Genomic DNA, 10,554 nt, shown 5'->3' with positions numbered 1-10,554 from the left:
CAACTTTTGTTTATTCGTTGTATTCCATGTCCTGTATTGGGGTCAGACCAAGGTCAGGCCAAGGTCCAGGATGTATCACTGCAGCTGTCTGTCTGTTTGGCTTAGATGTTTATTAGGGCTTCTTCCACAGTGCCATTGATTAGCTGTCACAGTGCTGGAGTAAATATACTCCCACTGCCCTATCATATCAGTACACTATAAACACTCGCAGTACAGGAGTCTAATGCAACAAGCCATTATAAACCCACTCTGCTGAAGCTTTAAAGGTTGTTAGTTTTATGATAGATTTTTTATTGTTTATACAGTTTCTGTGGGCTCAATATCAAATACGGTGTGTTTTAAATACATAGTGCATTGTTGTCTTTTCATTGTATGTTGAGCAAGCCAGACAAGTGTAATCTTCTGTTATCTAAATACAGCAGCCTCTGCGTCATGGCTGGGTCCTGTTTGGGGTTCTTGTGGTCGATATAATTGCCCAAGTCATTTTTCTTATATCAAGCAATGCCTCTGGAAATGTCAGTTTGTGTGGAGACAGCGGTCACCGTCTGCATTTAGATCATTCCGGAGCACAACAGACAGACCGGAGAAGCAGATCTAAATTCATAATCAATGCGCTGCTAAACGCGCTTTCATGCATCTTGCCGCAGCAGACACCACGGTGCAGGTGACTGGAAAATGACCCTGTAGCCTATTGTGGTTCCTGCTGGAGCAATGCTTTGTGGTGCGTTTTGCTTAATATCATTTAAGATGTTCATTTATCTTATTTTTCACTGTCTGTGGAGTCACGAGGAGTGACAGTGTATTTAAAAACCCTGCCATTTCACTGTCAACGTCTTTATAAAAAAATAAATGAATAATTTTTTTTAAAAAGCTGCTTTACTGTGATTCCACGATAGAAACGTAATCTACACTCAGTGCGCTGCCCTGGTATTTTTATGTAAACGCTTAAAATTAAAAACGCCGATATGTTTACATACTCAGTGTCATAGGGCGCATAAATATCCAGCACGCTAGCTCGACACGGGACGGTGTCAGCTGCGTCACGGGCTGAGCTCGAGGGGAAAGCACTCCTCCTTATTTGGTCACGGCGCGTCACGTGGACAGCGACTTTCCCGCCTCCTTCTGGTCGGGTACAAGACGCTAAAACAAAATGGCTGCGGAGGATGCGCTGGTCTGATGTAGAAATGTTAGTAACGCTTCCTCTGGACGCTCTGTGTTTTACGGCTGGATATTTTGAGATTTTTGGTTGTCTTTTTTTTAAAAAAAAAACAAAAACATTTTCGGATGTTGACATGTTCCGAAAGTGTCGCATAACTGTTGGTCGTGTTAGCGAAATCACACGCCAACTTGTACGCCAGAGAGCGGACTTCTCTGCACTTTATTGAGCTAGCTCGCTAGATAGCGCGTTAGCATCACCGGGCTTACGAAGCCTACATATCACGACAGAGGCGCTTCATACCTCCCCATTTCTTTATTTTGCACCGTAGATATAACATCATAATAGTTGAAGACCAACCTATGCCACTGTACTTGAATAATTGCATATTTACGTCGATATAAATGTTTTTCCTCTTGTAAGGGAGTAACAGTATTTGGTAGTGTCTAGTGAGATCGTTCGTGTTTTCTGATCTTTTACTAAATGCAGTAGGGAGGCGTGCGACTGTTTGGCTATTAGTGAGTGTTAAGAGTTTCCATCCAGACTCCCTGACGTCGGGCTGTCTCGACTCCCAACACACCTGACCTAGTTGTTTTGTGCGTGGTGGGTTTTCTTGCCCATTTTTCTGTTGACACGCTGGACACTTGAAGTTGAGCTTCTCCGCGCTCAGGTCCCAGTCAGACCAGCCAGCCCCTCGGATCTGCCAGTGGCGTTACGGGTACCTTTTAGTGGGTGAAGAGGCGCGTGAAAATTGCCTTTCTGCGTCACTTTTCGCCATGCAACGATTGTTCAAGCGCTGCCAAAGCCCAAGTTGTAACTACAAAGGTAAGCTGGGATACTTAACCTCCCCTTTCTAAATGCGTAGCTCGCTACCTTGCTAACTACTGTTAGGTTAGTTCGCTTCATGTAATACGCTTTAGACATTTTCTCTGCAGTTGTCAGTTGCAGTGTTGTTTTGGTCCTCTAACTCCAGATGGTCATACGAACGCTACAGCTGTTCCCCGCTGGTTTTGTCCTTTACTCTAGTACCTACCTGGCGAGACCACCCAGCTACGTCTGTAGCTTATGTATTAAATGCATGTGTTGTATTGTAACGTTATTGGCAGTGATGCATAGTTGTCATCTGTCCTTTGTTGCTCTGCAAAGACAATATGTTGAATTGCGCAAATGCGTCCAAAAAGTTGACATTGGTAGTTACGCCATTATGAAATGCTTTTAGTCACGTTGCGGGTTTGAGTTCTGGGGTGAATCTTTGGCCGCAGTGCGTTCTCTGTTTCTCCGAAATGAAACTCGGCGCTCGAAAAATGCGAGCGCACACGCCATCAGACATGGTTCTTCATTACTCCCAGTTCATGTGCCACGGCTCCTGATGTTTTGCAGAACATTTCTGAAGCATGGGCTAACGGTATGATGAAAAGGTGACATGTAGCCGAGCAAGCAGACGGGGTTTTAATCGCCTCTATACTAGACCGGTTAAAAGAATCATATGTAAACTAATGAAGACACTTTGCGCCATAACGTCGTACAGTATTCGTAGATTCAGTAACACTTGGCGAAGCGATAAAACGTTCATGTTGCATATTTGCTTGGTTTTTTCTTGGCGGCTCTTCCTTTGGGCAGGGCTAATGGTTTCAATTTCACGATGTGCGGTCTTGTTTTGCATGAAGGTGAGTTGTTCGATAAAGGATTTCGTTTATATGTAGTGAACGGTTTTGGGGGGGAAACTGTTAAATCTCAGTACTTGCTGGACTCAAAAGTATATTCACCAGAAAATGTAAAAGTTAAATGCCTATTTGGGAGCTCCTCATCACTCTGAGCTCGTTTCAGTGCCGTTCACCAACTCGTGGTCTTGCAGCGGTGCCTGCTTCTCATTTGGAAATGCAAGTCCCCTCACAAATCTGTGACTGGCTATTCCTCATGTTGCACTTTATTACCTAAATTTCCTAGTATTCCTAATGTTCCGTGTAAATTTTCTAGTGTTCTGTTATTGAGCAGCTTTGGGTAAAATACCTGTGTTTGCTTTTTCTTAGTGAATGCCATAGGAATATTGTTCGTTGACTTTAGACCACCACCTGCTCTATCTCCAGGCCTTTCCCTTTTCAAGACTCTTTTTTTGGAATGGAAACGCCACTGATTTTGCTGTTCCTCCCCTTGATACTCCTCTGTTCGGTTCAGTTTTGGGCTTCTGATTGAACTGTCATCTTTCATTGCTGCATTCTGCTTTCAAGCCGTCCTCCCGTATTTGGTGCATGTACGCGTGCGTGTGTGTGTGTTTGGTGTCTCCATCACGGTCTAAACGAAAGAGTGTAATTTCTTCCTTTGATCTGTTTTCCTTCTCCTGGCCGTCACACTCCATTGGGGTTGATGAAATGAGATTAAATGGATGGGGACATGGCTGAGAATGCCTAATGCCTTTGCTCCCTGAGTGCTCATATGGGCCTGATTCTCAGCTCTTGTTGTAAATCACGCCAGCTCCAGCCACTCTCCTGTCTCGTGAGGTCCAGCTGCCAGCCCTGGGCCCCCTTTCTTTCAGGGTTAGGGCCCCTCTCCCAGGGTAAGGGCACCCCTGTCCCATTCCGCAACAACCCCAACACCCCCCCCACACACACACACACACACACATCCTCCCAACGAAAGCAAGCCTTGGGGTCATGCTCAGGGCAGAGGACATTAGGGCTGCATTCAGCCAGATGAAAAGGCTAAGAAAGCTTCTGTCACTTGGCTAAGTGATTCAGTCGTGCGTGTCACGCCTGACTGGGTGCTCTAGACGGCGGGCAGAAGCTGACAAAACCTTCTTAAACTCGGACTGCTCCAGAGCAGGTGGTCGGCCAGTCATGGGAGGATCTTTTTCTTTTCTTTTTTTTTTTTTCCCCTGTAGTAGAGCTTGGGGTATATGGGGGTGGGGGTGGATAAGAGAGGGGCTTTCTTTAACTTGGTAGAGCTGCATTCCCATGCATGTGAGCTGCGGTAATGACACTGGGACACTATGTTCTCTCTGGCCTGATCTTCAGAGGCCGGCTCTTCTGGTCTCATCCCAGCTGGAATCGGCTCATCATAAGACGGGCAGAGAATGGGCCAGATCTATAGCATCATTCAGAGTTCCAGAGTTTTTGGACATTTGGAAAAATAATAGACTATTACCACTCTGAAAAGGATAAAAACCCAAAGTAGACTGGATTTTAATTTTTTTATTTTATTATTTTTAAAAATTTGTTATACACATAGAAAAGTTGACATGTTCAGTGAAGGGGGGGAAAAATGCCCAAAGTAACCAAACCCATTAGCATGTAATGCTCTTGACTTTTTTCCATTGGAATGTTGATTTAAGTTGTGTGAATAATAGGAATTCCCTATTGGAAAACCTTTATTTTAGCACTTGGACTAATGTGGGTTTTTTTTTTTTTTATACGGTTCCAATGGGCTAGCTCAAGATCAGGCTTCCACAAGTTACTGTAACTTTAAGGAGGCAGTGCCTAAAAACAAATCACCTGACATTTTACCATTGTGTTAACTCGGTATGGCCACACTAGAATTTAAGCAGTAACTTTTTTCAAAGTGACTTGTGAGTTTACAGTATAAAAATAGGTGCATTATTAAAGACGCATTAGAGGACTGCTAAGTGCTCCTGGTCTAGCCAGTGTTTAGCACAGATCTTTTAATCTGAATACGAATCATTCCTCTCTACTGCCAAATGAAAGTGACTAATTTATGGCTTTCCTTCCTCCAAGTGCAGAACCTACACAGGTTTCCGTTATTAGCTCATCGCTAACTGTTTAGTTCAGTGTTGAATCAGAAACACTGATGTAAGCGACTGAAATCTGCACTTTCGTGTGTGGAGGGACGGTGTAGTGAGAGGCTGTGTGTTGACCCTAGCTCAGGGAGTTGTCCTTGAACTAGGTCATGAACCTTGCTAGCCCCTACTCTTTCCCTTTGTCTTCTAATGGTCAAGCAGTAGAGCTCTACCTACCACCCAGGTGGGAGCAAAAGTGAAGTTGGACATCAGTCCGTATTTGTTTCCTCCTGTTGCTATGCAAGTTTCATGTTCCTCATCTTGGGAAGTTATATCTCCCCCAGAATGTTATGACTAGTCTTGCCTCCAACTATAAACATATCTGCTCCTTTGGGAGATTTCACCAGCGCCTTTTCAATGGCTTTAATCTGTTTCTTAACGAGACAGTCAGGGCTCTTGGGATAGGCACTCACACACGTGTGTGTGTGTGTGGGGGGGGGGGGGGGTGTATTTGTTTGTTTAATTGACAGATTTCTTTAACCAAAAGCAGGATATATTTTTCAAAGAACAGGTAACATCTTAAAGCAGTCATTTAGATACGAGTGCAGAAAAAATCATTGTGTTCAAATTGTCTTAAACCCTTCTGGGTGTGTGGGTTTTTTAATTCATCTTTTTGTTTGTTTATTTATTTATTTGTGTATTCATAGCAATGCTATCTGGCTTCCTTTTGTGAAAGCACTTGTGGTTAATAGGTTTTCACAGAAGAAAGTCTGAATATGAGCAAGCCTGACTTCTCCTTTCATTTCTTACACTCTCATGCAGAGAAGGTAGCATATGGCAGTCCACACGTCTTGGTGGTTGTTTTTACAGTCTCTGAGCCATTAACAGTATCTGGGCCATTAACATCTGGGGCCTGCTTCACCGGCTGGGGTAGCATAGCACAGTCATCAAGGTGACAGTCTCTCCTCATGGCGAGAGTGTATGGAAGCCCTCATGGTGTTCAGTGAAGTGCGTCAGCCAGAGGTCACTCCTAATGCGTTTTAAAATAAATGAATCAAGGACTCTTGATGTTGGATTTGTTGCGCCATGCAGAGCTAAATGAGTGAATCGGCGGTGTAATTTAAGCAGCGAGGCTAGAACTCAATGCTAAATGTAACTCGCACATCAGTGTTCAGCTCTCCACTTTAGCTGCAAGGGAGACTGGTGGATTAGATCAGTCCTTCGAAGTGTGTGTTTGTGTTTTGCAGTATGGGAGAGTCACCCTTGAGGAGGTGTTCTCGACTTTGCTCTTCTGATCTGTGTGTTTGTGTAGCCTGCCTGATTGTTTCACCTCAGAAGGCTTAAGTAAAGCAGCTGTCTGTGATTTAGGTCTAATAGTGCTGATATCGCCCCTTTTGAAGAGCAGTCTGAATTCAGTTTTTTCATATGTATAAATCAAATCAAGGTGTACCTTCGTTTTTGTGCTTCATTCTCCAAGGCTCTTAGCTCAGACCGCCTGTAGAGCAGCGAGGTATTTCTTCTATAATTCATGATGGCAGAGATGCCACTGCCATATATGACACCATATTTTCTTTTAATGGAGCACTAAGACAGCTCTGTGTGGTTGTGGGAGGAAGCTCTTATCATCTCTTTACTGTTTGGTGGGGAGCTCTGTCTGCCCACTCCAACTGGTGCTATCACAATCTCTGTCTCTGGGAAGCTCTGGCTATCTGCTCCGACAGGTTCTATGGGAACCTCTTCTTGTCAGCTCTGTATACTTTTTTACTGACTGAACTCTGTGCTGTTTTTGGGAACACCCCCACCCCCACCTGAACACAGCCCCCTTGTTCAGCCCTCGTGGTCCTCACAGTGCTGTCACCTGGCCAGCACACCCCCACCCCTCACCTTGCACACCCATTTCATCCCGGGTCTCCACTCCCTCCTACCACTGGCGAGCATGGTGGTGCACTTGAGCTGAGCTGGTCTCCAGGGCTCCCACCTCAGGCCTCGTACCTCGGTCCTGTTTTGCGTGTGCGTTAATTCTTTCTGCTTGCAGGCTTCTGCTGTGCTCTTTTGTTTCCTTAATTTCCCTGTGCCTTGTTGCCCAAATGTGCTGACTCCAGCACTCCACTTTGTGTTCGCTCTCCAGATTACTTTCCCCAAGCGTGATGCAGCCATACTCACAGATCATCCCCCAACGCACGCGCGCACACACACACAGCATTATGGTTTGCTAAACAGAAATCCATCTTTCGTCAAGACCTTGCCTGGGCCTACGTGCTGCGGCTTGGCAGTTTGTGTTTTGTGGTGCCACAGCTCTTACAGGAAACGAATCCTTCTCTCTCTCTCTTTCTCTGTGTGTTTGTCATTTTCTCTCATATGTATTTGAAGACACAGCTGTTTATTTTCGAATCCGTCATAGTGCCTACTGGAGGTAACTGTCGGTTAAAGGGCCAAAACCTGATCAAGGCAAAGCACCTTGCTCTGCACAAGCTTTGACCTCGTCTCCCTTCTGCATGCCATGCAAGCCAAACCTGTGCAGAAAAGGCAGCATACAGCATACATGCACAGGATCAGCAGGGGGCACAGCCACTGGCACTCTTGTGGGCTTTTTGTGGCGAAGTAGATATTGGCAGGGAATCAAGACAGATTCGACCATCTTCGGCCTTGGCATAAGTACACGCTGTAGAAGTGTGCCCGGGGTCTGCTGTGCTGGCGTGTGCTGATCTCCTTTCTCCACATGTCCGCCTGCCTTATGAACAGCATGAGGGCCTGTGGAAACTTCAGCCGCCAAAAGGGTGCAGTGTATTTTTAAATCCTCCTCCACTAGGCGCGCGGGTAATTTTAACCCAATCCCTTCTGCTTCCGTCCAATTTCCTCTCTCCCTGGACCACAGCCAGCGGGAGCAACCCACCACTAGTCATTGCCCTCCCATCCCCTGCTCTGATTGGGTGACGGAGCCAGGGGCGATTCCGTCAGCAAATGGCATTGGGTGGGAAAGGCAAAACGAAAGGGTAAATCAGGACGGCTAATTGGCAGATATCACAGCGGCTGTCCAACATGATGGGGCTGGCTTCCAGCTCGTTGCTGCCATGATAATGCTGCGTGTGCGTTCTGTCTGATCAACACTTGTCTGAAAATGGAGGGATTCAAAGGTTGTTATACTTTCCGTTCAGATTGAGATGAGCTTCTCCAAGCTTCCCATTGCTAAAAGGCAGGACCTTGTGTGTTTTAGGCCAGTTGATGGCTGGTTTGGGGGCTGTGTGTGAGCACGTCTCTGTGCGCTTGATCAGCTTGCTTGTATTGCACACAGGTGTCCTGACTGATTAGGTGCTTAATTGTGTTGCATTGAGCATTCTAAAAAAACACCTTTCTTTGTTTTACTTGTGAAATGCTGTTAATTTATGCATTCATTTGGATTAGTTCCATTTAATTTACAGTTAATTGTGCAGCTGTAGCTTGTATCTGAGACTCAGCATTGGACTACCTTGAGTATGGACACACCTCCAAACTGTTCTCAAATCACTGGTTACTTCCAGGAAGCATCACTAGACCTTGACCAATAGAAATGAAGACTTAAACTGTATGCAGGGTATTTTGGGGTAATGCGTTCTTACTCTGGTGAAGTTTGTATAATAAAAAGATTGGAGAGCAAGGCTACTGTGGTTTTTCTCACTTTCACACTGTCCTTGGAGGGAATTGATCTGCAGCTACTTAGAGGTTTGCTCTGAGTGCGTATGGGGTTGGCTTTGGCCCCACCTCGCTCCCTGTGGTAAAACTAAGTGAGCAATGTTGATGGCAGTGTGGTACAGCCAGTTCGTGTCATGAATTGACCAACTGAACGTGTTTTTTGTTTTGACTTTTAGCTGAGGGAAGCTAAGCATCACAGGAAGAGAAACGTTTGATGGAAGAAAAGAAAAAGAAAAGGCAAGAAGACAAAGCAAAGAAGGACACTGCCCAGAAAAAGGTGAGCTTGTGTAGCGCTCGCGCTCTCATTCTCTCACTCTCCTCCTCCCTCCGCTTTCCAGACGTCCAGACGTACTGTGCTTCTTAAATAAAATGCAATCTGAAAAATGGAATTGCAACTCACTGAGTCTTGTCACCTCCTTGACAACAGCCATTTAAATCAATTGAACTGCTTTTTAAAGCAGGTACCCCCCCCCCAGGTGCATTGCAAAAGCAACCAAGCACCAGTTTCCTTTAGCCATGAGTCTTCCTCCCCTTGGTTTAGTCTGCCTTCCCTCCTACTGGGGCCTGAAGCAAGGTTTATGTCGCACCTGTCTGAAGTGCCCTGTTCCAGCACAGTTAAGAGCCCTTGACTTCAGGACTCATCCCCGTTACTAATGGACCGAACTGTTCAACCCCCATCACGGTGCTGAGCTCTTCCAGGCTCTGGAGGAGGTGTGAACTCTAAAGATATAAAGACACAGGACAGAGCTGAGCAGTGGCAGTTAACAGAGTTCTCAAGTTCCTCCATCGGCTACCTCCCGCTTCTCCAGTTTGTGTTCAGGCTGGGGACTGTTTATCTGTTTCTACTCCTTTAGCAAATTCCAGCTAGGATGTGCAACTGGACACTTCCTAAGAACTCCTGGGTTTAGTACATTGAATGTGTTTGAGCCTGTGCGAGGTTATGGTTTGGTAATTTGGCCTTCTTTGCTAGGTCATTAAACTGACTGTGGATTGGTCAGGGGAGCAAAAACTATTACTTTTTTGTCAGTACCTATCACCTGTAACTAGTCAGTCAAAGCCACCAAAACCAGGCTGCTTATCTGTCTGTAGTCTGAGTCCTAAAGTTAGCAATGGGGGCTCAAAAGTAAAATGTTGCATCATGTCTAGTATTTAAAAAAAAAAAAAAAAAAAAAAATTGTAGTGTTCACTGCACCTGACATTACTGTCAACAAGATCTGACTAAAGCTTTGCAAGTTCTGCCAGAGATCTCGTTCAGTTTCAGAATTTTGTATCAGCTAATTTTAAAAAGGGCAGCTTTTGTTTTCGTTTTGTATGACAGGAATGAGTGTAAACACCCACCCCTACAGTGTCCAGAATGCCAGCTGCTTTAGAGCTAGAAGCTCAAATTAATTCCCAGATTGACATCTCTGATTTATTATGAGAGCAAATGTCAGGCCAGGTTTAGTCTGCTTGCTAAAGTACAGCAACATGAATATTCATCATGTTATGCAAATTCCATGCAAATTACTCATAAGAAATATGTTTGTGCTGATAGTCTGAAATGTGTTGTACTAATAACACTCCCTTTTTTGCAGGTTGCTGAACAACAAAAAGCCAAAGGTAAGAAAATCTCTCTTAACCACCTCCCACCCCAAATAAGTAAGCCAAAAGCATGCTGTATTATAACTGTTGCTTTAATGCCTGGTAAATGTAGCAAGAGGAGCCAACACTCATTAGCCTGGAGGCCTTGCCGCTCTGTTGGCTAGCTGCTCTATGTTAATACTTGGTGACGCATGCCTTATTTCATTAGCATATGGTCAGTGGAGTGTGTGGAGTACCCAGAGAAGCATGCTGGGATTCTGAAACACTGCTGGCTGCAGCAGCGGGCCTGTGACTCCTTCAAGTCCTGCCTTTGTGTGGCGTTGGGATCTCGCATGCTGCCTATATCTAGTACAGTTCTGTGCTTGTCTTTTTCCACCCTGTGTCCAGCACTGACTGATCCAGGGTCAGACCCTCTCGC

General features: G+C 45.2%; 1 protein-coding gene across 5 annotated transcripts in view; it reads left to right on the top strand.

The window, feature by feature from the left end:
- The first annotated feature begins 1,177 nt into the window (after positions 1-1,177).
- The window catches only part of tnrc6c2 (trinucleotide repeat containing adaptor 6C2), a 32,794-nt gene continuing 23,417 nt past the window's right edge, over positions 1,178-10,554 (top strand). For all 5 annotated transcript variants that reach the window (XM_027012363.2, XM_027012362.2, XM_027012361.2 and 2 more), the window contains exons 1-3: positions 1,178-1,981; positions 8,732-8,832; positions 10,130-10,154. In XM_027012363.2, coding sequence (XP_026868164.2) covers positions 8,770-8,832; positions 10,130-10,154 — 88 coding nt within the window. In that variant the 5' untranslated portion in view covers positions 1,178-1,981; positions 8,732-8,769. The remainder of the gene's footprint in view (positions 1,982-8,731; positions 8,833-10,129; positions 10,155-10,554) is intronic.

The sequence above is a fragment of the Electrophorus electricus genome, chromosome 1 (assembly GCF_013358815.1).
Source record: "Electrophorus electricus isolate fEleEle1 chromosome 1, fEleEle1.pri, whole genome shotgun sequence".
NCBI lineage: Eukaryota > Metazoa > Chordata > Actinopteri > Gymnotiformes > Gymnotidae > Electrophorus > Electrophorus electricus.
The sequence above is the reverse complement of the archived record's forward strand: the minus strand, read 5'-3'. Positions and strand labels throughout refer to the sequence as shown.